The 27,946-nt window shown below is 39.3% G+C and overlaps 1 protein-coding gene across 1 annotated transcript; it reads right to left on the bottom strand.

Annotated features, from left to right (window-relative positions):
• Positions 1 to 472: 472 nt before the first annotated feature.
• zdhhc14 (zinc finger DHHC-type palmitoyltransferase 14) lies at positions 473 to 27,765 on the bottom strand. Its single transcript, XM_023289162.3, has 9 exons — positions 26,886 to 27,765; positions 21,289 to 21,449; positions 18,442 to 18,585; positions 18,047 to 18,184; positions 12,962 to 13,010; positions 12,058 to 12,160; positions 11,813 to 11,922; positions 5,940 to 6,045; positions 473 to 3,890 (listed from the first exon to the last, which is right to left on the bottom strand). Exons 1-9 carry the CDS (start codon positions 27,182 to 27,184, stop codon positions 3,447 to 3,449), a joined length of 1,554 nt encoding a protein of 517 aa, XP_023144930.2. The 5' UTR covers positions 27,185 to 27,765; the 3' UTR covers positions 473 to 3,446.
• Positions 27,766 to 27,946: the final 181 nt, after the last annotated feature.

The following is a 27,946-nucleotide window of genomic DNA, read 5'->3' as shown; positions in this document are numbered from 1 at the left end:
TGCTTGGGTGGAAGCTGTAATACACGTTTCTGCTGTATTGACAACGATTTAATATTACTTCACATAAAATATATTGAAATGACATCTTTGGCATTAAAATTACATACTGTTGTGACAGTCGGAGCCCAGAGTGGTCTACTAGTATAAAACTGGTCCTGCTGTTGGAAAGCGGTTCATGTTGGTGGAACAGTAGCTGATGTTACCGATTGTTATTCTAAGAAACGGCGAAAAAATAATCATCACAAGCACAACTGTAATCAGGATAATAGAAATATTGAGGTTGATACTTCTAATATCGCCCCAAAAGTTGTCTTTGATCTTTAAAATTTTAATTTTATATCCCAACGTGAAAATGAAAACCTAAAGCAGCTTCAAAACTTTTTCAAAATTGCCACCAACAAAATTCTATTAAATGAACCCCAAATCTTTTTTTTTTCCCCAGTGTAAAAGTCCAGTTAACTTTGACACAGCCTCCTGAGGATCTTTTATTGCAAACAATGTCGGCATGAAATCAACAAACTGCTTACAAACTGTGAAATTTGAAGGACAGGATCTGGAATATGCATGTGACCTTCAGAATAAAAGCACAGACCTGGTTTTGGGAATGATTATACAAATTCACCTGTAAACAGCCATTTAACTGGTTTCCATCCAGTTGCCTTATGTCTAAGTAGTAAAGATGTGCACACACAAACTATTATGATATTGTGAAAACGTTTCTAAATTATGCTGTGTGAAATAAAGACAGATTTAGTTCATCTCGCTGGCTCCTTCTTCAACCAGAAACCTGTCTATAAAAGAGGACAGTGACATATAACAAAAAAAGTAAGTCAGATTATTTAAAGAGGTGAACTCCAGCTGAACATCTGGCAGTGTTGCTGCTTTGCTCGACACAAACTGATCCATTCAGGTTTTTGGAAAACTCACTCCTGCTTCGTGTTTTTATCCACAGAATCCAACAAACACCTGAAGACCGATGCCGTTTCCGTCAGCTCCCACAGGAAACAATCAAACGTCCTGGATCAATCACTTGATTTGTAATAGCAAAAAACAAAAAAGTCAGTGGTTTTGGTCCCAATCCGACTGCAGCTGGAGGCGGACGTCCATTTGGCACTGAAGTAGCTTATTGTGGATTAAATGTTCACTGTTTTAGCAGAAATTTGACTTCATCAGGACCAAAGAGGGACATGAACAAAAGCAGAGTCAAAACATTAAGGTAAAAAAAAAAAAACAGACTAACTGGGAGTGAACGAGGCTGAAAAGGTAAAGCGATTCAGACTAAATGAATATATGTCAGAACATTTATAATACTGTATTATTTCTGTTTAAAACCCTCTGGAGTCCATAAACATTATGTAGAGACGAGCTAAGAAAAGGAAAGAAATGTTTAAAGCCGTAAACTGTTAATATTTTTAGTGATTTGCAGGCACAAAACTGTGAGGGAAGAAATCACTTTACATGTAAACAGACAGTTTCTACTGTGTATTTGTGTGTAAAAACCACAGACTGTATGTATAGATGGACAACAGAACAAAGGGGAAGACAAAATGTCAGAAACTGGCGGCTATTTTGTTTTGGTATGCATCGAGTAGAGCTGCATGAAACATCGCTTCAGCATTGACGGCGATATGCTGGATACAAAAGGAAAACTTGACTAACCTACAAGAGAAGTCTGTCTGATAGAACATTTACTCTGATTTAAGACTTTTTAAACTTTAAACAGAGTTTGTTGACATGCAGGCTCCAGAGCAAAATGAATGAGCAACAGGAGAGAAACCCTGAAAAGGAGGATTTGGTTGCAAAAATAGATGCAACACAGAAAAGACGAAGTTGACCACAACTACGTAGTCTGTCTTGCAATTGCTGCCTAATATGTTCGATCATTTAAACCCGCAACACAAAGCTCAGTATGATGAATGTAAAGCCAGACCACAATGTTATTCAAAGCAAAAAACTAATCTGAATTGAGAACGGTTCAAAACAGCAGAAATCACTGATGAGGCAACTTTTCATCTTGCAATACATGATACCAATTAACGGTTACCAAAAATTGTTTTAAAGCGTGATCCGGTCGCTCGACATGCAGTAGGATCACCACACACCTGTCTTTCTCAAGTTTCCGTCTCAGAGCTGTTTGAAAAATGCAAGGCACAAGTTGAAACAGAGCTGTCACAAGTGGATATAATGCAGCCACAACAGGCTTCTGGTCCAGCTGGACATAAGAGTGACGCAACAGTCTTACTGCTCCCCGCACTAAGAAGGACTAACAACTGAAAAGTCACAGTTTGCAAACTGGTATTTCCCTGGATGATCATACATGTGACAAAACCACAACGGTAACGAGTGAAGCATTGGATGACTGAGAGACGTTAAGCCTGTATAAAGACAATGTTGCAGTCCTGAACAAGTGGACCAGACTGTACCTTGCAGTTGGTAAGTTGCTATATTTACTAAAAACAAAACATCACAATGCCAGTTTTTTCCAATAATCTGCAGCTATAGTATGAGATCCTGCCTCCGACTTCACCATCAACACCAAACTATGACCTCAACCAGTCTATGGGTGAAAAGAGGCAATATGTAGCTAGCTAGACAGCCAGCAGTCACTAATATATTGTCCAGAAGATGATCAGGTGTTCAATCTTCATATCACCCTCCAGTCACTGGCTGAAAGTAGCATGGCCTGTTTCTGTCAAATTGTGGCTTCACTTTTGTGCAATATGGCAGCCATTTTTATATGCCGGTACAGTCTGTGGAAATAATTTGGAAAACTGTATTTTAGTAGACTAAGGATTTGTGAATTTTTTGAGGCGCCCGTGTAATTTTTTTGTATCAAAGTTTTACAGTTGTGTTTAAAATAAAGATATCATACATTTTTGTTTGTTTAAAAGCTGACAAAAATGAACCAAGATGAACTCCATGGGGTTTTAAAAAAGCAAATAAAATCCAAAACTTTGTCATGAAGAAAATAATGATTCTGTTCCTGAACACAATTCTTGGCTTGTCAAAGTAATTTGGAGATTTTCTTCATTTATATTTCAGAGAGATGCACTGTTACTGCATAACATGGGTGATTTGCAGTTAAAAAGAAGAACTAGCCAATTGACACATTAAGTTTCCATCAAAACAAAACTCAGATGTTACTCGGAGCTTATTTGACATTTTGTCTGTTCACTGGAAGCGTCAGAGTACGTTTAAAAGTGTCAGGCTTCATTTATTCACTGATGACATTTCCATTTGTTCTGTTTTTTTAATCCGCACAACAGCGTGTGCTACTGAGTCATTTATTTTTCTACAATATAATGACTTTGCTTTTTAAATTCCCAGGATTTTTTCTTCAAAACTGAGGGTGTATATAAAATCGGACAAATGGAAAACTATTAAAATCAAAGGTCACATTGAAGTCAGATGAGTCGAACTGAAATCGAATGAAAGAAGTGGTTTGTTCAGACGGAGCTGAGCTTCACCAGCCCTCTCACCGAGTCCTCATGCAGAGCGTCCTGACTGGCGGGGTCGTACAGGGCGGCAGGGGAGGGGACAGGCGGGTGAGGTTGGGGGTGGAGGTGCAGGTGGGCGGGGCAGGGCAGGGCGCCCTGCGGCGTGGTGCAGGGCGTCTCCTCTGGACTGACAAAGTGGTGGTGGTGATGGTGGTGATGGTGGTGGAGGTGGTGGTGGCAGTGGGAGTCGACGGCGGCGTCCCTCAGGGTCAGGACGTCTCCACCGCAGGACGGCAGGGATGGCTGGGTGGGGGCCAGGTAGGCGCAGGGGCCCCCCAGCGTGGTGGTCTTCCCCGGCAGAGGGGCCAGAACCACAGGGTCACTGTGCAGCAGAGGGGTGGCTGCAGCCTGGAGGACGAACTTGGTGCTCTGGATACACTGATCCTGATCACACTGAGGGTTCAGAAAACATTCAGAACGTTGAAGCTTCAGTTATGCAGCTAATTTACAACAGCAGACACATTCTGATGGAAAGACCGGATCGTGTTTTCTACCAACATAACGATAAAATATTGTTCATTTATGTATTTAGCAACTTGTGAACTGCCCAAACATTTGATCTTTCACTTCAATATCCACCTGAAGAGGTTAACACTCAAAGCGCTACTGAGGAACAAATGTAGAACAACCTGATAATTGATGGATCACAAATGAGAAGCTCTGTACAGCAGGAAAAAGACAATAGCAACAACACCATGGGTCCTGTATGGACATATTTAGTGCTTAAGTTGAGGATCGGAGGTTATAAGTTACAGTTGACTAAAAGTCAGATAACAAAAAATGTCGTTCAAGAACATTAAAGAAGGAAACACCTTAAATTGATCAATGCTTCTCTAAAAAAAAAGACAGCCAAACTCGTGTACAGCTAATTCAAGCTGAGTTTCAGTTGTTACTTTACACTGACAACATGTTCAGAGTTCGCATGCTGAAATCTTTCTGGTCCACCACACGCAATGTTAACAAAGGCTAACATTAGCTTGTTCAGGCTAATGTAGTGACTAATGTCATCCTGGGTAGATTAACCAACCAGCTAATATTAGCTTGTTCAGGCTAATGTAGTGGCTAAAGTAATCCTGGGTAGATTAACCAACCAGCTAACATTAGCTTGTTCAGGCTAATGTAGTGGCTAATGTCATCCTGGGTAGACTAACCAACCAGCTAATATTAGCTTGTTCAGGCTAATGTAGTGGCTAAAGTCATCCTGGGTAGATTAACCAACCAGCTAATATTAGCTTGTTCAGGCTAATGTAGTGGCTAAAGTCATCCTGGGTAGATTAACCAACCAGCTAACATTAGCTTGTTCAGGCTAACGTAGTGGCTAATGTCATCCTGGGTAGACTAACCAACCAGCTAATATTAGCTTGTTCAGGCTAAGGTCATCCTGGGTAGACTAACCAACCAGCTAATATTAGCTTGTTCAGGCTAATGTCATCCTGGGTAGACTAACCAACCAGCTAATATTAGCTTGTTCAGGTTAATGTATCAGGTAACTTTGTCTTGTTTCGGCTAATAGCGTTTAGTAGTGCTTTCCTGTTTAAGGCAATGGTGCATGTAATGTTATCTTGTTTTTGCTAATGTCGTGGCTAACGTGAGCCTGTTTAATGCACATTCTTATTTTATCTTTATAGGCTAACACACCAACTAATGTTATCTAATTTAGGCTAATGCCCCAGCCAACATTGTCTTGTTAGGCTAAGCAACAAGTTAATGTTATCTTGTTTGGCCTAACATTACAGTTTATGCTATCTTCTTTAGGATAAAGCAGTGATAGCTCATAAAATTAGCTTGGTGCTACTCGATTGGACACCATCATTACTGTTCAAGTCTGTCAACATATAACTTTGTGAGCAGCAGGTCATTTTAATGAAGTTATGTTTCTAATACATCAATCTGACATTTTTATTTGCTTTTTGGTATCAAATTTGGTGTCAAAAACGATGGACTTTCAGTAGTTTTGGAAGCAACTAGCACCTTGCTGGTATCAAGACAATGCAGCAGAAAATGATTAGTTAACAGAGAACATACAAAGTGTCAGATACTGTGTCAATTTCATTAGGTACTGATTAATTCATAAATATCTTTAAAACTGAAAAACAATCACTCTCTTCATAAGTTGTTTCGTATCAACTCTAAATCAGCTGCCGAACAACACAATCTAGTTTTAAATATAACTATAGATATTTTTTTTTTTCAATCTAACACCACTGGAACCAGTTGTATCTTTTTATTATATCGAATGTTTTTGATTTTATTATGAAGAGTGGTAAAAAGCAGCGTTGACTTAACTTGCTGCATTACAAAAAGCATTTTTTTGTTGCAATCCTGATGCTGCATCAACGCAGACTTCAGACAGATGTGATGTGACTGCAGCTTCCCTCCATGCTCCGATGATTCACATGATGTCTGATGTGTCGGTATCGATCGGCAGTGTCCTCCACCTACCATGTGACTGTGGAGCTGAGTGGAGGCGTAGCTGCTGCTGGTCCCATTAGACTGGGAGACGGTGTGTGGTGTGTCACACTGAATCAGACCTCTCCTGTCAATCAAACTGGGACACAGAAGAGAGAGATGGAGATGAGTCACTTCGCTTCAGATTCCAGCCTCACCGGCAAAAAAAGGAAACAGATACACAATATAAAAGCAGATATACACAGTGCAGGGACCCAAACACCTAGTTACTGATATAACTTGGTACTGTGCATTAAAGGACAGAAGCTAAAGTTAGCGTAGCTTAGCATAGATTCAAGCTATTAGCGTAGTTTTATACAGTGTTCAAAAACACACCTCTGATGAAGGTGCATTCCAAATCACATATTTTTTTCTTTTTACTTGCAGTACATGCTACAGCTGCCCTAAAAAAAATCTACTGCTTTACACAGTTTGCATACAACTAAAACATAATACTTCTTTTAAAATAATATGCGTTAAACTTTGGCTATTGCAGTCTGCTGTGTGAAATGAGCTGTCACCTGCGTGGGAACTTTAATTGGCTCAGGCTTGTTGATACTCACATGAGATTTAACTTCGCAAAAGATTGTGGCTTGGAATATGCAAGAAAGCATGCTGGTTTACATACTGCAAAACCTACACGGGTGTCGGGTGTTTTTGGCATACTGTATTTGACATGCTGTACATTGGGATATACCTAATCTTCTTTCTGGCATATTATATGATATGAAAGTGTTGATTATGAAATATACACTCAGATACTGTCATCATACATGTATTTCAAGAGCACATCTCAGCCCTGCTGTTAATTTTTCCAGAGGTCAATCATGGTATTGCAAGAAAAAGAGAGAAACTGATCATGTAGTGGAATTAAACAACTACAAAGATGCGCAAAATGACGCTAAAGATGGACAAAAAGACAACAAACATGGATCTTTAAGCCTCGTGAGGGGTCTCATTCATTCACTGCTAACTGGATGCCCAAACCAGCTCCTGTTACTGTTTCAGATACTGAGGTAGAACTCGTCTCCAGCTACAGATACCTATGAGTAAAGCTGGATAACAAACTGAACTGGCCCACCCATATAGAGGCGCTATGTAAGGAGGAGTAAAAGTGTCTTTTCTGTTATTTATAAGATGGCTGAGGTCTGTTAACACCCGCAGACCTCTTGTATGCACCCTCTACTCGATTGTAGTGGCCAGTACTATGTTCTTTGATACTGGGGAGACAGTGGTCCCTTAGCAGACAAAAACAGGATTAATAAACTAATCAGGAAGGCCAGTTCCATCATCAGGACTGAAACAAACACTATTCAGAAAGTTACAGAGGTGAGGTTGTTCTCAAAACAGAAGTGAGTTTTGAGAAATCGTTCACACCTACTTTACACCTTAGAGGTGATTCAGCAGAGCACCATCAGTTAAAGACTAAATAATATATGTATACATCTTAACATTTTTAAATATGCAAGTCATCTTTTCTACACTGTATTTTGTTTTTCACATGAATGTTTTTTTTTCTTAGAGTTTGCACACTGCATATTTTATCTCCTGAATATTTTAACACTACATGTCACAAATATTTTTATTACCTCGCTCTTCAGTACGTTAGAATAGTTTTTGTGCCAGAAATGTTTTATTCATGTTCAGTGTGGGAAACTGCTGCTGTGACAAAGTCGTTTCCTGCAAAGGATCAATAAAGTATCTTAATCATTTTCTGCTTGTGTGGGTGAATTAATGGCACATTGTGCTCAAAAGTTAAAACCGTTACGACAAGCATTTCCATTTCTGTTCAAACTGAACTCTGAATAAAAGTCAATCAGTTGAGATAAAAGACGTGCATTTTGCCAGCAGGAACCCCCGACGTCTGCGATTCCTTTGCTGCTTGACCTAAAAAGCCTTTTCCTGTGTGTGGGTGCATGCAGATGGATGCTACCACCTGTCGAAGTGTCAGCAGGTGCAGCCGACATGTTAATAAGCTGCCACCAGCCAGCCATGAACTAACAAGCAGACTGTGTAATGGATCTCCATATGTTCAGCCCTGGAAAACAAACCTCCCCTCTTCGACTGACACCAAGCTTTTACTTTCAAAACACAGCTCTCATATCGAGCCCCCGGCAGCACCCTCTCTGACCAGCATCATTTTCAAAAATCACTCAAGAGGTTTGTTCTATCTGTGTCACCCCCAGAAGGCCACAGCTGACCCATCAATCAATCAATAATCAAACAAGCAATCTGCTGTAACAGTCAGGCAATCATAAGTGAGTGGGGTGAACACAATGCAATCACAATTACAGTATAACTAAATATTACATTTTTTATTAGAAACAGTAATAAAATACAAATTTAACTCCCTATTTCAGCGTTTTTTTTTCACATTTAATGCTCTGTTCTCATATAAGCATCACAGAACCACAGTTAATGGCCTAAGTGAATTAAATTGACAGACTGTTGAAGACTGTTGTACTATTAAGTTTATTACCATAAATTACTGCATTTATAAATCTCCCTAAAAGCCTTGGACAATGAATATCAATATAAAGAAGAACAAAGTGACCTTACTAAAGAATGAAAAAGAATGCTTGGCTCCAAAATCTCTTAAAAAAGGCTAAAATACATCCTAAGTTTTTCACAAAATAAGCTCTTGGATCTAATGTCAAAAATGAGGGAGTCTGAAATTGCATCAGTGCAAGAAGAAATAAATGTGCAAATTTAATGGAATTTAAGCGTAAAACTGTTCAGAACAGACAATAAAAACAGAAACACAATCACAATATAAGAACCAATATATACATACTATATAGCTATAAGTATGAAGCCACCCCAGTCGACACATTTATGTGCAGATTTGGTCGGTTTCTCCTGGTTTATCTGAAGCTTCTTAGTTAAAATGCAGGGAAATATTGACAACAGTGTCTTTACTGCTTTGTGTCAACAGAGACAGATGCGTAAAGAACTTAGTCTGGCGACCACATGGTCCCAACCTCGACTGGATCCAACAGCTGTGGGATGAACTGGAACCCCGACTGTGAGCCGGATCGTGTCAGCCAGAATCACTGATGCTTTTTTGGATGGAAATTGGAAGATGGGAGGCTGTTACAATTAATGCCCACGGTGATGTAGTCACCATGACAGAATATTCAGCTGTCAGCGTGCGGCTGGCATGCCATCATGCAACTAAAAAATGTACCCCAAATCCATTGCTTTGCTCAGCTGTTCGAACCAAACCTCGTTTAATTAAAGCGTCACTTTGTTCCCATTTCATTTTAGGCCCATTAGTGAAACACTACTAATCGTCTGCTTTGACAAAGCAGTAAATAAACTTGCCCTGAGTCCTGATCTCGACCCTCAAACCCAATCCAACACCTTGAGGATGAATAAAATCTCTGATTGTGATCCAGAACCTGTCACCCAGTCTCGGTGCTAGACTTCATGAATGCTCTTCAATCTGTGGAAAAGACTGACACCAAAAAATTGGAGGCTGTTTCAGCAGCACATTAACGCATCATGGTGGTACAGCGGCATGTTAATCCGTCACATACGGAGAGAATATTAAACTGTCCGCATATTTTTGGCATGCACATATGCATACTATGACAAAAACTGCAAAAAAAAAAAAAAATCCAACCGAAAACCACACTTTCGCTCAGTTTTCACAACCAAACCTCATTTAATTAAAGCTCAACCTGGCTGCCATTTAATTTGAGGCCCAGTGGGTGAAACAGTATTAATCAGCTGCTTTGACAAAGCAATAAAGACTATCGGCAAACTGTCTCAGAATCACCACCCAGGTCTACAGACGGACTGGTCCTCCCTCAGCCTCTGTAATGATGATATATGACACAGGAGTCGTGTGCAGAGAAACATAAGAGCTGATGAAAGCAAAGAGCAGGAGGCTTACATGATCAACTGTAGAAACTGCTGCAATCCATACCCTGACTTTGATCGCTTTTTTGATAGATTTTTCAGGGTAAATGGTAGAGAAGTAAAGCTGAGAGATAAGAAACTCTGAAGGCGAGGATAAGGGAAAAGAAGAAGCGTAATTACTTCAAGGAAGGTCTCAGCTGAAAACTGTCCTCATTAAACACAGGAACGTACCGTCTGCTGAGAGTGGGGGTGGCAGAAAGGAAGAATGAAGGTGATGATGGAAAGAGTGAGAGAAAATAAACACAGAGGAAGACAGGAGTGAAATAAGAATGGTTTAGACAGTTTTATGGCCTGAGGCACATTTGAAGTTTGACATTTTATATATTTTGATACTCAGAAGCCAGTCGAAAGAAACATAAAGCAGATGTGACAAAAGGAGCAGCAACGAAGCCAAAGTTTTCAGGCACACACTAGGAAGTGAAAGATAAACGTGTTTGTTCTGGATTGTTTGCAGTTTGAAATATAATCTGCGGTTCAGCCAGAGATTATTTCTCAACACTATGCTATTAATGAGTTAATTCAATTAGTGTCTACTTAATATTTTAAACACTTCAGGTTTCAGCACCATGCTGTCAAAAAGGACAAGATAAACAGCATGCTGGCTGTCTGTAAACTAATTAAATATTAGGTAATATATTAATATTTTAAGCAGAAAAGCTGTGAGTCATGTGATATAACTTGGATTCAGTCGACTGAGTTTCAGCCCTGCAGCTGGAAGAACAAATGAATCTGAATTAACTGTGAATACAAGTAAAACATGTTTAAGACTCCTGAAATACATTTTCTGTGTCTTCTTTGATCTATTAAACGTGAAATTGCGATTTTATGGTGATGTTGATGTAAACTTTAAGAGAGAATAAGAGGTTGTAGAAGATTGTAAATCCCCTAAATTCATGGCTGACTTGACCTGATTTCAGTCCTGATTTCAGTACTGAAGTTTGTCTTGAGTGTAGTGCTGAGTTTAGTCCTGAGTCTAGTCCTGAGTTTAGTCCTGTCTGTCAGCTTTAGTCCTGGGTGTATGGATGACTTTGGCTTGAGTTCAGTGCTGACTTTAGTCCTGAGTTTGTGTTGATTTTAATGCTACTTAAATCTGAATTTAGTCCTGTTTAATCCTGACTTCAGTACTGATTTTAGCTCTATTTAGTCTCGACCTCAGACCTGAGTTTAGGGTTTATTTTAGTCCTGATTTCAGTCCTGAGTTTAGTCCTGTTTTCACTGCTGACTTTACTCCTTCAGTCCTGAGTTTAGTACTGAATTTTGTCCTAGTTTCATTGCTGACTTCATTCCTGAGTTTGTGCTGATATTGGTGCTGCTTAAATCTGAATTTAGTCTTGTTTAATCCTGACTTCAGTGCTTACTTTAGTCCCATTTAGTCTCAAGTTCAGTGCTGACTTTAGTCCTGAGTTTGTGTTGATTTTAATGCTACTTAAATCTGAATTTAGTCCTGTTTAATCCTGACTTCAGTACTGATTTTAGCTCTATTTAGTCTCGACCTCAGACCTGAGTTTAGGGTTTATTTTAGTCCTGATTTCAGTCCTGAGTTTAGTCCTGTTTTCACTGCTGACTTTACTCCTTCAGTCCTGAGTTTAGTACTGAATTTTGTCCTAGTTTCATTGCTGACTTCATTCCTGAGTTTGTGCTGATATTGGTGCTGCTTAAATCTGAATTTAGTCTTGTTTAATCCTGACTTCAGTGCTTACTTTAGTCCCATTTAGTCTCAAGTTCAGTGCTGACTTTAGTCTTGTGTTTAGTTCTGAATTTAGTCCTAAATTTAGTCTAGTTTAATCCTGACTTCACTGCCAACTTAAGCTGTGTTTAGTCCTGATGTCAGCGCTGACTTTTTTAATGTTTAGTGCTAAACTTAGTCCTAATTTCACAGCAGACTTTAGTCCGGTTTAGTCCTGATTTTAGACCCATATAGTGGTGCAGATGATGTTACTGACCTGGGCGGCAGAGGTCCACACAGGGCAGCACAGCAGTTGGTCAGGATATTTCCATAGCTGTAGGGGTTGTAGTTATCCTTCCCTCGCTTGGTGGACCAGGACCCTTTAATCTGGACCAGATCAGACCAGGACAACATCAGGACAGACATAACGAGGAGTGTTTGTCCACTGCATTAGAACCAACAATATTTTTCTCTTTTTTTTGTCCTTCGACTACAGTTTTAGGCCCAAATAAATATACTTACATCCTCATTGGTGGTCTGGTTGGAGCTGATCAGGTAGGTGTGGAAGCCTGACAGGCCCACAATGGACCAAACAGAGAAGAAACACACCACCACCTCCAGGACGGTGCAAAACAGAGTCAAGGACAAACTCCGCTCTTTGATTCTAAGGATATTTTGAACCACCGACTCTACAGTCCACTACAGTGTTTTCATTTAATGTGAATACTGTGATTCATATCTGGTGCCTGGATCCATGGACACTGAGATGGATGAGCCCTGACTGTCACTAACAATTTGCTTGTAGTAGAAACAAGTAGAAGACAGAAGAATTTGCGTGGAGCTGAATGTAAATACGTGCGTGAGTGTGTGACAAGGGCAGTTAGTTTGACCTTGGTGGTGCATTATGGGACATATTGACCTGTGGCTGGTGACAGCGTGAGTAATGGATTTATCAGAAACACACTACAGAGAGGGGGTGCATGAGGGGAATTAGTGCTTCTGTTTGATTTTCTCTGTATGCTGCGGACTGTATTTAAAGGCAGTTTAACATACTGCTTTTGCTTTTTTTCTTTTTGTCTGCCCATCAGTCAAAGAATGCCAGAGTCTGAATTTATAACAATAAAAAACTGGAACTTGAGCAAAGATTCACATCTGAAGAGTTGGAGGATGGGGAGGGATGACAGTTTTGCTTAAAAAAAACTACTTAACTTACTATCAATAGTGTTCCATGTGAGCTCTAGAGGATTGTCTAGTTTCTGGATGACGGGGGAAATAATGAAAATCACTTGTATAATGGGGTCCAACAACAAAGTTTTTCCCAGAGGGGATCTTTTGAGGTTAATCTAACCATAGTTGTGGTGAAATACTGTGGGGTGATTAAGTCATTCTAGCTTTTTAACCGTGAATTCTCCACAGTAAAGGATATCTGGCAGGGCTGTCTTTGAGCGCGCTCAGGAAACCTGTCCGGTTTGATCCTGCAAGACACACAGACAAGAAACAGAGTTAGATTACTCAGTTTAGCTTTTTATTCGTCAGGACAAGATATATAAAAGTAGGATTAAGTTTTACAGCAGCAGCACAGAAAGGTTATATAAACCAGCTCTGACCTATAAGATATTTACCCCTACTAGGATGAAAAATTAAATCTGTGCTCAAGGTGGGACCAGATAAACTGTGTAAATCATATACTGCATAAGAAAAAAAGACTTAGCGACTGTGACATCACCTGCTGTTTTGTGGACTACCACTTTAAAGCTTTGAGTTGATATCTGACCATCACCATCTTGGTCGTTTGAAACCGATGTGCGGAGTGAATCTGACTCAGAACATCACACACAGCCATCTATTGTATTCTAAACAGGGCCAAAATTTACAAAGTGAACATCATGTTTAATTAAAGGAGACTTGAAACTAGCGATTGAGATCATAACCTCATCAGGAATATATCTACTGAGATAACAAATCAAGTAAGGAGTGCTTTTATGCAATCAGAATTTATTTTGCACCCAGAGTAGTTGCCCCTCTGCTTGCTCTTAGAAAGAAAGCAGATTTAAGGCATTTCCACATTGGCCTCACCTTTCAAACCCAGCCTTTGATCTAAATGCTAATGACAGCATATTAACAAGCTAGAACTTAGTTTGTAATGTTAAGCATGGTTAGTGCGTTCATATGCTATAATCCATCCATCCACTATCAATGCACTGCTTAATCCTCACTAGGGTCGGGGGGGGGGGGCTGGAGCCTGACTTAGGGCAAAGGCAGGGGTCAAGCTGGACAGGTCACCAGTCTATTGCAGGGCCACATGCTAAAATGTTTAGCAATAATTTTGCATACAATGTTAAACTACTAAGCCAACATTAAGTGTCTGACTGTTAATATGCCAAGTTTTACACGTCCCAATTTGTCATATAATGATTAACATATTTGCTGGCTAGCATTTTGCGTGACGATATCAGCACCATTTCTCATTTGAGCATGTTGACCTGCAGCTGTTTAGTGTGTATCAGTACGGAACATTACCATTTATGAGATAGTAATGACATAGCGTGCTAGTATAAACAATGATTAGGCAGCGCTAAGTATTTAGCATTTCACTATGATGTTATTAGCATGGTGACATAAACTGTTTAACAAGCTAGCTTAATATGTTACAGCATAACTTTTTATCATTTCGCTTTTAGCTCATTAGCATGCTGACATGCAACATTTACTAGTTAAATGTGAATGCTAACGTTTCGATGATGGCATGCCAATGTCAGCATTAATCTGAGTGTACAGCAACTTCAATGTAAACATTTCACAACATCTGTTTTTATTTATTCTCTCAGCTCTGAAGATGCTGAGATATAAATTGAAAACAAATACAAGAACACAGCATCAAAAAGGGGAGTAAAGCAAAAATGGCTCAATTAAGAAAATCACAGCTAAAGTTTGTGGTGGTGAATGAATCGGTTCCAATTATAACTCCACATCTGACTGGGCCATGTTATCCTAAAGACACGCTAAGATAAACCAGAAAACTTCCTGACGAGTAAACATTACCAGCAACAAGAGTAAACAAACAATAATGAGCTGAAGTCTTCAGAGTAGACAGTTACTGCTCTCTAAATTTACATCCTGTAGATCAAAGTCATGACACCGCCAGATCTTTTTATAGCTCCGCTGCTAAAAACAGCAAACAAGCAGCGTAGTGTTCAGAGGAAGGCACGGGTTTATCTCAGACAGTCTGCTGGTTGTTAAGAGTTTTAGTTTAAAGCAGCTCAAGGCTCCAGTTTTCTGACAGTTTGGACCTGCAGGGCAGGAAAACAACATCAGCAGCCTGAGCAGAGAACTAGGTCAATGAGCATGACAGGAAAGAATCGGCAGGCGGCTTTAGATCCTGAAATATATAATCAATGATCAGTGTTAAATTTCCTTACAGGCAGCCACGCTCAAGCTAATTTCAACGAAATGCAACTTGAGGAGAGACCTGAGGAGAGTCAACATGTGATCGTGCTGCTCTTTAAGACCAAGTTAAAAAGCAAAAGTTCAACCAAAAACACCCAGAACACCATGACAAATTAGCGTCAAAAGAGCTTTAAAATCATGAAATTTAGACACCCATGATGCAGAGACACATTTAAACAAATCCATTGACTTGATAAATTCCGGTTCATACATCCACAAGACCAAAACAAGCACGAGTCAAAGCAGTCACGAGTCCAAGACAAGTCAAATTGAGAGCGTATACTGAGTATAATCCACAACTCCCATGGCTCAGGCAAATCATGTAACAAGCCGAGAGAAGGACAAGTCAAAATACAAACCAGACTGAGTCAATGTGAAGCGCCCCATGTTCAAGACAAGTTTGAGTCAAAGCACCAAGACAAGTAAAAACATTTAAGATAGGCAGAGAAGTCTGAATCACAAGTCAAAGACAAGTCAAACATACCCAAGGAAAACCACCCATGACATAGATAAGTCAATGGAGCCCATTTGTCCATGAGATCAATAAGTACCAGTCAAAACACCCCTGAAAATTCAAGTCCAGGACAAGACAGACAAAACATTCATGAGTGAGTCCAATCAGACAAGGAAAGGTTTGATCACAGGACTGAGATAACTCGAAACTCCCAAGAAACCAAGACATGTCAAGGTCACAATACCAACCAGACTGAGTCAAGTTCCAGTTAAATACAAATCAGATGAGACAAGTCAAATCATCCACAAAGCTGAGACATGTCCAAGCAAAGTCAGTCATCGGACAGAAAACAGTACATATGCCCACAAGACCAAAACAAGTCAAAGCACCCACAAGTCCAAGAAAACACAGACTGAGAGAATGCAAAACATTTACAAGTGAGTCAGATCAGAGACCGAACAGTCTGACCAACAGAAATCCATGATAAGTCTGAGTCAAGTCATCTTTAAAGCTGAGACAAGGAGGCAAACAACACTTCAGGTTGAGACAAGTCCGAGACCCAACAATCAAAAAGCCTGACAGAAGTTAAAACACCCACGAGGTCAAACGAAAACACTAATGAGACTGAAAAAGCCCAAAACTGAGGCCATCTGTATGTAAAGTAGTCAAACCGAATCATACGTGATATAATTTCAGTGTGATTGCTTGATTTCTCTCAGCTATCGGGTTTTTGTTTTAAGTCTCATTCAGCAGAGTTCATATGACGTGCAGCTCTCTGTCTCGCTCTGGTCTGATTGATCGATGACAGGAAGTAGGAACAGACTGCAGCCTCAGCCTCCCTCTGACAGCCTGTCAATCAAATGACAGTGGGTGGGGCTGCGGACGATCAATGGCCGAGCGTTGCTTCATCCATTACACAGATTAGGAAGCTGCCGCAAAGCTACAATGCACAGACTTCAAAGCAGAGACCCAAACAGGCCTGAAGTAGAACAAGTTTACCCACCAGGTTATTCAGCCTCAATTTACCAAATGCCCAAAGCCTGAGGATCTTCAGAATGACTGATTATTTTTTAAAGTGGTGAAAATTGATTGAGTTGACCTTGTGTAAAATCTGGGGTCAAAGGTAACATCAATGTTGGAGGTAAAAATTGTTAAAGAGGAATGGGGTTGTGTTGTTTTCGTTGCATTAATCTATGGAGGAATGTGCCATAACTTGAGAAATAAGGTAGTCCTGAAATTTCGTAGGCTCATCAATATAAACGAACAATCTTGGACAGCTGTGAACATATATTCGGAGATCTAAAATGAGTCAACAGGGAAGTTGGTTCCTGGATTTAAAAATTGGTCTATGAAGGAGCAAATTATGAGAAAATGGGTCCCTCAGCACAGATGTGAAAAAGGTCCTGCAGCCATTCTTCATAGTCACTTAATGTTTGATGTTTTGTCTTTTTATGTTGGTCTGCTATCCCACAGTTGCTTTGTGGGCTCTATAAGGTTCCTCACTCAGCCCCGTTCTATTTTCAATACTTATCTAGAGAACCTCTTTTAGAAAGGACAACTTTAGTTTTCACTTTTATGTAAACAATACCCATCTCTATTTCAGCTGTGATCCTCAATGATTTCAATTATATTTTCGTGCGTTAAGGATTTCGTTTACAATGAAACCTGCAAATAACTGATCCTTTTAACTGGCGCAAATGTTACCAACCCCTAACTTAAGACTGACACCAACCTCAGTTTTATTAATGTTGTCAACTTAACAGTGCAGTCATTCCTGTCCACCATGAACCTGCTAGTCATGACATCATTTCATAAATCCTCAAACTTCATCAATTCTGCAGATGCTAATTTTGAATGACTTGGATCGTATTGGCAGTAAAAAAAAACAAACAAACAAAAAAAAAAAAAACAACTTGATAGGGATATCCCAACATCATCCAAGTGAGGTGGCCTAAGGTACATCTCAGACCTTTCAACAACATATCTGCCAGTCGGGTAAAATTTTAACTTAAGGAGTCAGAGCTTGCAGACTTTGCAACTGCCTCCTTGGAATTTGTTTTCATTTTCATTTTTTTCCTGTGTGTGTGTGTGTGTGAAGCACTTTGTGCTAAATTCTACTTGGATAAAAAGTTTCTTACACTTTAAGTCTGACTGATAAAGTCAGAATACATTCTTCACCTCTTTTTGAATCTCATGAACACTGCCGTCGACAATCTGTTTCCATCTAAAAACAAGGTGCTCGTTAACCAAAACCAACGTCTGTATCGCACAAATGTGGGTCTAAGAATTATCAGCTTATAAAGAATTTTAAGTTCTAAGTGTTGCTGTTGTATTTTAATCTGTGTCTTTATTTTGTTTCACAGCATTTTCTACTTTTATTCTTTCTTTCTTTTGTATGTCAATAGTCTTTTGTCTGTTTTTACTCTGAAAAACCAGCAGAGTAAGACCTGAAGGTGTGTACCAGTGTTTCACAGGAAAGACTCGAGTGTATTGCAATTTCAAAATGACTTAGAGAGGTAAAGAATGAGTGCGGCAGGGAAGTCTTAGAAAGGAAGCAATAAGTGAATCACAGCAGAAACAGTGTGTGGAGGCGGCAGCAGTGTTACTCACTGAGGATGACATGTGTGATGACAAAGGCGAAGATGAAGATGGTGAGGAAGGAGAGGGAGAGGATGAACAGGTAGAAGAAACGATAGTTCCTCCGTCCGACGCAGTTCCCCACCCAGGGACAGTGATGGTCGAAACGCTCTAAGGGAGAAAAAAAAGGATCAGAGCTTCATTGTATTAAAACAAAAACTTCCAATCACTTTGAAACCAAACAGTCAAAGCTTTTGTTAATGTTTTACTGCTATCGTGTCCATCTAAAGGTGTAATTATAACTGGTGACAATTGTGAATTTGCAGAACTGTGCAAGTTGAGTGAGTGATGCTAGCAACATTAGCTTTGTCCTAAGGGATGTCCTGCAACAGCAATACACCTCAAGGTTCACGGAGACACACACTGACCCACACAATTGTCACACAGGCTGCAGTGTGACGCTCGAGGCGGCCTGAAGATTTTGCAGGTGAAGCAATACTTCAGTTTGACTGTCTGTCCGTTGATGAGGACCTCTCTGGTACGAGGCGGAGGTCTGGAACAGCCCGCTGAGTCTGGAAACACACAACTGATAGTTAATGTTCTAACAGTTGCTGGATTGGCTAATACATGCTAACGATAGCATAAAGCAAAGCTTATCCTCAAAAAAAAAAAAAAAAAAAATTGTTGATCGTATGGCAGAACACAGGAAATAAAAACAGCTGACAGGCAATAAAGTTAGTATTTTTGTCCATTTTAGAAAAACAAGAATGCAACCTGACTTCCTTTAATATGATTTATAATTATTTCATTATAATTTACGCTCTGATTAGCACTAATGGGCAAGCTTTTGCTAAAATTGAACCCTATTAGTTCTTGTATTCTTGCTTACCCATTGGTCAGTGGAAAACTGCAGTTCATTTCAGATATAAAAATCAAGTAATCTGCACTTGTGGAAAAAAGTTTTCGGATACCCCATACATTTGTATGTATATCGCATTAAGAATCAATCTTAGTGCACTCTTCAAGTGCAATGTCTTTTAGTACAATCACAGTCATAAAACTAAACAAATCCTAAAAAAGCCATTAAATACTTAAAATTGATTGGTTCCATAAAAATTTGACATTTTTAGTATTGGGTCATTTTGGTAGAATTTAGTTTTGTTAGTTTTTCTTGTAAACATTACACACAAAAAAAATAATATCATTTGTATTTGTTTGTCTAATGCAGCCACACCTCTTGAAACACAAAAAAGATTTTTCCACAAACATTCCACGGTAATAGTTGAGATTGTGTAAAATTTTAAGGGTGTCTGAAAACTTTTTTCACCACTGTGGTTTACCCCCACCCCGAACTGGTTGAGGTAGATTACTGCCCTCCCTGAGTCTCGTTCAAGTGCCCTGACTTATGCTGTGAGTTGGCGCAATATAAATAAAACAGTGTTAAACTAAACTGAACTGAACTGTGTTAATCTGGTAAAGCTTTCACATTTGTCATTACATTTATCATTTTATGGTATTACAGAATTTACAAAAATGCAAATGTGACTTTGGGATTGCTTTTCTTTTTTTTTTGTTTGTCAGACAGGAAGTTAGGATGTTATTTCAAGCTGTGCGTCACAGAATAAATTCCTGACCACCATCAGACAAAACAAACAAAACACAGTAAAAAATAACTGCCTGCCATTTCTATTTCTATCTTTCCTCCACATGTCACACACACTGAGCTCAGCGTGTTTAACATCCACAGCGATGCCCAAATTTGGTCATTCTCTTGTCACTCCACAGATTCGGCATCCAGGATGAAAATTAATTAATTAATCAGAGGAGCAGAAAAGATAATAATGGGGTTCTGAAAATATATCAGAGCTTCAATCAGTCAGTTTCTGTGGAAACGACTGATTCGCCAAGGCAGATAGAGGAAGCCTGAAAGTGAAGAGATGACATGTGACCGAGCACACACACTTATAAAAACACACACACAGCGACTGGAGGAGGTGGTGAACGGCTTTCTGTGATGACTCAGTATAATTAGCGAGCATTAGTCTGCAGCTGATTTACAGTTTCTTAACTCTGATTAGAGGAAAACCTGCACAGACAAAATGGAAACGAAGAGTGGGCAGATGTGAGTAAAGCCAGCAGTAATGACAGCCATATAATATTACAAGTCATAATGACAAAAATAATAATGATAAAACGTTGATGAAATAACACAATAAATTTGGCTTTTGGCTGTATTTTCAGCTGACACTAGCTATAAATGGTGAAAATTAGCTTGCAGCAAAGGTTACTGGCTTCAATAAACCTTGCTATTACCATTCTCATTGTCATACAATCAGAATTTTTTACAATTTTTTATTATATATACTTTTTGCCACTTCTATTTTTGACATGTATTTCATCAGGGTAACTGTTTACATCAAATGCTTTCAGAAACTATTTTTAATCAAATGTATTGATTAATTATTTTCTAATAATTATTTTTCAAACAACACATTTCTAAAATATACTACTGTAACAGTATATTGTTTATATTACTGGAATATTGGACATTTTTTTAAAATTAAAGTTGCTTTTAATTTTTTACGTTACGTTTCACATCAGCACATATTGGCATTGTTTCTTTTATGCAGTATTTTTTCAATCAATATCTTATCATCCTTATTTTTTTTAACATGTTTTCAAGTAAATATAACTTTTCACTCACTATTTTTAATGAATGATATTTTTTTACACCGCACGTTTTACTTTTCAAATGCAGTTTTTCAGTGTTACTATATATATACATATACACACACAAACACATATATACACACATACATACATATATATACATACATATATATACATAGAAAGCCACACACACACACACACAAACACACACACACACACACACACACACACACACACACACACACACACACACACACACACACACACACACACACACACACACACACACACACACACACACACACATTAAAAAATCAGTTATACATACTGTTTCATACAATATTTATATTTTGTCATTATTTGTCACTAATATTATTTTCTGACTGGCACACGCCACTATTAGATAATCACCAACCTTATAAATATTATGTACTTTTTTGTTTTTATTCAGTATTCTTGCATGCTCTTTCAGCGTCAAATTTCTATTCAAGTCTGCATAACAGATGTTATTCCTTGAAACACGGCTTCCAGAGCAACAAAACCACACAAAAAACCTCACAGAAGAATTGATTTCTAATCTCTAATGTGTGTCTCTCCATGGTTACCAATCTGCCTCTCCAGGTCAGCAGCCTCGTCTGGCGTGGCTCGGGGTAGAACGCCGGGGTCGCTGAAACTTGCCCTGAACAGCATCCCCATGACAAAGACAAAGAGGACGCCGCCCACTGCTGGGATGGCCGGGGTCAGGTTGGACGCCAGGAAGGGACAGCTGAAGACACAGAGAGAGAGAGAGAGAGGACAGTAGAAACAAACTGAAGGTCTCAGCCAATCACAGGAGTCTGCATGTGTTTGTTCAGGGAAATAAAAATACAGCAGGCGGCCAAAAACAACAGGGCTGCACATCAGGCACTCTTTCTTCATATGTTAACTTGTTTTTCAAATGTCCAGATTTAAAGAGTTGTTGCTGTCACGCTGTTTGACTTTGACACACAGTGTCTGAGGGGATTTTAAAAAGTCTTTTTAGTACTTTGTCATGTTACCTATTAATAAAATTATTTTAGTTTCAGTTTCAGAGAATTGTTAAGCAGGTAAAGTTAGGTGTCATCTGCATAATTATGTCTGTTGATAGTTTTTTTTTTTTTTTTTTAAACATAATTTACTATGTAAATTATAAAAACCAGAGGACCTGGCATTGAGCCTTGAGGAACTCCGAGTAATATTTGATTAGACTGGAGACAAAGTAGCTTCTGTTCTGGAGATAATTTTATTTAACTGGTGAAGATTTGCCAAGGCCAGCTTTAAAAATAAAAAAAAAATTATGTGATCTACTGACCATTCCTTATTTGTACTGAAGCAATCATTTATCTGGCGCTGCCCAGTTTGTTTGGACTGGAGCTTAATACCTCTCAAAAATAATTGGTCAATAAGCCCAATGTGCAATAAAGTAAAAAGTACTTGAAAATATGCAACATTTCATAATAATCAGTTTTGCAATTTATGTTTTTCAAATAAACAAACTATTCAATAAGATTTGTCTCAGCTTGCAATGAAAACCAAATTGAAAATGAAATTAAAACCAAATAAATCTAAAAAATATTTCTAGGCTGTTTGCTGATTATCACCTTTTGAAATGAAGTTACTGGTTTTAAAAGAGCTTTATGAGTGTAATAAGTAGAATAATGCTTTTTTTTTTTTTTTAAATCCATAATGGAGAAATAAACGTTGCTACTTAGTTTCCACCCAGCTGCCTTGTCATACACATTTCTATCACCTTAAAAATGTGGGAAACTGAGTCACAGGTTTACCTACCCTCCTCTGTTTCAATCTCCTGCTGTTACCGTAGTGACATGAACTGCAGGAAACAGTTACCGTGGAAACGGGAAATACTGGGGTGCTGTGTTTAGGAAGTTGCAGTGAAGAATGTGGAAGGAGAAAAAAAAAACTAAATAAACCCTCCAGATGTCCCTTTGGGCTCTGAGAACTTGTTTGGGGACTTTTTTTGACATATAAAAAGAACTATGCTATGAAAAAATACATAATGAAAGATTCTGAACAACAGTTTTTAGTGCAATTAAATTAATGTCTCATTTAAAAAATGTCTGTTTTTATTTGTCCTTTTAGTTTAGTTTTTTCTTAACAGTTTGCCATTAAAACATATCTGAATGACACATCTGAGGAAAAAAGAAAAGTAAATTTGGACCCAGATAACGCTGTAGCATCTTGTGGGGCTAATTGAGGCAATTCTCAGGTAGGGATCTTTATTCACTTCTACTGCAGTGAAGCTTTTATTTTGTGCACTTCATTCATCTGAAACCCCTTTAACACAAACTGAAGGACTTAGACGACATGGATGTTTCCAGGACAATTTAAAAGAATCCGACGATGTGTCAAAACCCAAATATGTTCAGATTCACAGCCAAAACTGTGACTCACTGAATCGATTAGTAAAAATAATAAAATAATCTGAAACTTCACTCAAGAAAACATTCATTGTTTGAGACATTTTATAATAAATACACAAAAAATGCCCACAGAGACACAAAAGAACCACAAAGCCACACAAAATAACCACAAAGACACACAAAACAACCACACAGACACACAAAACAACCACAAAGCCACACAAAATAACCACAAAGACACACAAAATAACCACAAAGACACACAAAATAACAGGCGACACTTCAAGTCCTACAATTGATAAAAAACATTTTTATAACGATTATTAAAACCAAACACCTTTTGGACTGTTGGCTGTGAACTGAAACAAGACATGAATAAATCACAGGAAACTCAATCTACCATTTTAACAACTAACTCATTCGACTAATCTGTCCACAGCGTCGTCTCAGGTACAGAAGTGGTCTATAGAGAGCAGGAGTGAAGTTCAGGACAAGCAGAAATAACCTGAACCTGATCACAGCCAACACAGATTCACCTGGTTTCTGTGTCGCTGCGTTGGTTGGGAGTAAATCCACTGAAACGAACCAGAGGGCGGAAAATCGGCGAGCAGGAAAATCCAGCAGAAAACAACAATTTACATTCCTGTCAGAGCTGCAGCCACAACACAGAGACGGTGTAGTTAGATTTAGAGGTTTCTGTGACTCAGGAGGTTGAATGACATCAGGTACATCCAGTAACTCCGCACACAAAGCAGTGACTTCATTCAGTTTAAGGACGTCTCCAGAGATCAGAACATAAAACCTTATAGAGAAATGCAGGTGGAATCCAGTCAGAGATTTATAATACAATCAAATCAATGTGTAACGATGATTTCTTTCCACAGAAGGAAATGTTTTTGTACAGACACAAGCTCAGAGGCCACAAGAGTCACAACGTACGCCACAAAATTTCACTAACAGAGACACAAAATGAACCCCAAGACACACAAAGCAATAACAAAGAGACACGAGAACCACTGACAGTCAGAAAATGGCCACAAAGACACACAAAGCGGCTACTTGGAGACACGAAAGCACAGCGAGACACAAACTGACCACGAAGATACAAAAAGCAAGCACACAGCCACACAAAATGATCACAATGACATACAAAATAACCACAAAGACACAAAATAAGCACAGTGACATGAAAAACAACCACAAAGACACAAAAAACAACAACAGATACACAAAAGAACCACAAAGAAACACAAAAGAACCACAAAGACATACAAAACGTCCACGAAGACACACAAAATGACCGCAAAGACACGCAAAACAACCACGAAGACAAAATGATCATAAAGACACACAAAACGACCACGAAGACATACAAAATAACCACAAAGACACACACAGTGACCACAAAGACACACAAAATGACCACAAAGACACACAAAACGACCACAAAGACACAAAATTATCATAAAGACACACAAAATGACCACATAGACATGCAAAATAACAACAAAGACACACAAATTAGCTACAACAGAGAAAATAACTACAGTGACACACAAAACAACCACAAAGACACAAAAAAATACCCACAGAGACACAAAAGAACCACTAAGAAGTATAAAAAGACCACAAAGACACGCAAAGCGACTACTTGGAGACCAAACCACAGCTAGACCATGAGATCAGGACAATAACTGAGCTCAGATGTACAAGATGAAAGTCCTTCGATGCTTCACAGATGGATTCAGGAGAGAAACTCTCAGTGTTTGCTAAAATAAAAGCATCGGGAACAGAAACGCTCGTGAGTCCTGATGCAGCAGTGTGTAAAAATAAACCTATTACAGTCAGTTAATGTCTTCCTCTAAAGCTGAAATCAAATTCCACTTTATTTGGATTAAATTACTGGAAACAGCTCACAAAGCAAAAACTAAAACTCTGGAAACAGTTTAATGAAATTCTAAAATTTGGCTCCAATAACGTCACTCTAAACTCAATCTGAGTATATTTTACTCTCAGCCCTCAAGCTGAGTCATGCATTAATCAATCAACAGAAAAATAACTGGCAACTATTTGAATAATAATTTATTTTTTAATCATTTGAAGAAAATTGTATATTTATTAATACAGTCAGACTGAATGAAGAATACATAATGCATAAATCAAGACTTTTAAAGACGCAAAGAGACACAAAAAGACACTAAACAAACACAAAGACACACAAAGTGATCAGAGAGACACACAAGAACTGTAAAGAGACGCAAAACGCTGACTGGCAGACACAAACAAACCACCAAGAGTCCCAAAACAAACAGAAAGACACAGCAAACAGCCAGTAAGACACACAAAACAGCAACAGATGGACACAAAAATAACAAAATGATACACAAAGCAACCAGAGAGACACAAAACAACCACAAAGACACACAAAATAACCACAAAGACACAGCAAACAATCATAAAAACACACAACACAACCACAGACAGACACAGAATAAGCCAAAAGACACACAAAGCAACCAGACAGAAAACAACCACAACACAAAGATATACAAAACGACCACAGAGACACAAAATGAATACAAAGACACAAGACACACCAGATGACAACAAAGACACACAAAATGACCACAAATGGATACAAAACAGCCATAAAGACACAGAAAATAACAACAAAGACGCACAAATGATCTACAACAGACAAAACAACCACAGAGACACCAAAAATACCCATAGAGACACAAAAGAACCACAAAGAAACTCAAATTAACCACAAAGACACGCAAATTAACCACAGACACAAAATCAGCTCAAAGACACACAAAACAACCATGAAGACACCCAAAATGGCCACAAAGACACACAAAAGAACCACAAAGACACACAAAACAGCCATGAAGACACACAAAATAACCACAAAGACACACAAAATAACCACAGACACACAAAATAACCACAAAGACACACAAAATAACCACAAAGACACACAAAAACAGCTACAAAGACACACAAAAACAACTATAAAGACACACGAAATAACCACAGACACACAAAATAACCACAAAAACACAAAATAACCATAAAGACACACAAAACAACCACAAAGACACACAAAACAACCACAAAGACACACAAAATAACCACAAAAATGCGCAAAATGACCACAAAGACACACAAAATAACCACAAAGACACACAAAACAACTACAAAGACACACAAAATAACCACAGACACACAAAATAACCACAAACGGACACAAAACGACCACAAAGACACATGAAATAACCACAGACACAAAATAACTACAAAGAGAAACAAAGTAACCACAAAGACACACAAAATAACCACAAAAACACAAAATAACCACAGAGACACAAAATAACCCAAAAACACACAAAATAACCAAAAAGACATACAAAATAACCACAAAGACACACAAAACAATCACAAAGACACATGAAATAACCACAGACACAAAATAACCACAAAAATACACAAAACAACCATGAAGACACACAAAATAACCACAAAGAGACAAAAAATAACCACAAAGAGACAAAATAACCATAAAAACACACAAAACGACCACAACACAAAGTGACCACAAAGAGACACAAATGGACCACAAAAACATAAAACAGGACCTTTTTCCTGTTTCGTTGCAGCTGCAGTGGGAGTATTTCAGTTTCTTTGTCTGGTCATCTGGGGTCACATGTTATTGCTGTTTGTTTGTTTGTTTGTTTGTTTGTTTTAACAAAAGCTGCATGTAAATGTGAGACTACAGCCTGAAGTGTGTTTGGACTCACTCGAAGGTGAAGAAGAGGCCGCTGGTGAGCAGGATGAGCACCAGGGTCAGGTAGAAGACCCCGGTCTGCCTCGCCATCATGATCCTCCCGTTGCAGTAGAAGCGGTTCCTCCCCGGGAACACCTGCCACTTCCTGCGGGGGGTCCGGCTCCTGTGGCCCGGGTAGGAGGACGGCTCGCTGCCCTCTGCGGGGGCCGGTGACCCGCAGCTGCTGGTTCGGGTGCAGATCTGGTTGTACTGACCCGGCTGCTGCTGCTGCTGCTGCTGCTGGTCCAGAGCCGCATGGTGCATCTGAGACATGTGTCCTCTCAGGTGAGCGCGCAGGTGAACGACGACACGGTGATTAGAGATAAAAACGGATCCGGAGCTGTGCGCGCTGCCGGTGCTGCGTTCAGGCGCTCCGGAGCTTCAGTCCGCCTCCAGCCTCAATCTTCGGGAGCCACAACCAGAACAGATCCGACATTTTTATTCTTCTTTTTTATTTATTTATTTTTTTAGCGCTTTTATTTCGTAAACAAACACGAACTCGTGGTCAGACGCACGAGCGCTGGCTGCTCCACGTCCAGACCCCCTCCACGACCACCCCCGCCTGGCGCCCCGATCAGCGCCCCGATCACATGCTAATCCGGCGTCTCTCTCCCGGGATGCTGGATCCGGTTCTGCGGGTGAGCCGGGTCCGGATCTGCAGACAGGAGCGGCTCCGGGGCTTCAGATGGTGTGTGTCGGTGAGAAGGAGGAGGAGGAGGACGTGAAGAGCATCCTGATCCTCCGCAGAGCCGCTGGAGCTCCGACTGCACAGATCGTCTCTGAGGGAGGCGCCACTCTGTCGGAGGAACACAAACCTGCCTGCGGCCTTACAGTCAAAGCTGTGGGCTTAACGGGCTGCAAGGTGGTAAAACCGTGAATAATAACTTCCCCCCGAGTTTTACCTCTCAGGTCATGTCCATGTTGTCTCCTCTGTGGTTTCTTCGTTTTAAAATCCTTGTTTTTCATTAATTAATAAAATAATAATTTAATAAAAATAGCTTTTGAGCACCTTTCCTGTGCACAAGATTGACTTTC

This window comes from Amphiprion ocellaris, chromosome 12 (assembly GCF_022539595.1).
Source record: "Amphiprion ocellaris isolate individual 3 ecotype Okinawa chromosome 12, ASM2253959v1, whole genome shotgun sequence".
Taxonomy (NCBI): domain Eukaryota; kingdom Metazoa; phylum Chordata; class Actinopteri; family Pomacentridae; genus Amphiprion; species Amphiprion ocellaris.
The sequence above is the reverse complement of the archived record's forward strand: the minus strand, read 5'-3'. Positions and strand labels throughout refer to the sequence as shown.

Coding starts and splice junctions, on each gene's coding strand:
- zdhhc14 (XM_023289162.3), bottom strand. CDS start 27,184: ATGTCTCAGATGCACCATGCGGCTCTGGACCAGCAGCAGCAGCAGCAG. Junction 21,450..26,885: donor GGCCTCTTCTTCACCTTCGA/GTGAGTCCAAAC, acceptor CTGTGTCTTCAG/CTGTCCCTTCCTGGCGTCCA. Junction 18,185..18,441: donor CCTGTGTGACAATTGTGTGG/GTCAGTGTGTGT, acceptor TTTCTCCCTTAG/AGCGTTTCGACCATCACTGT.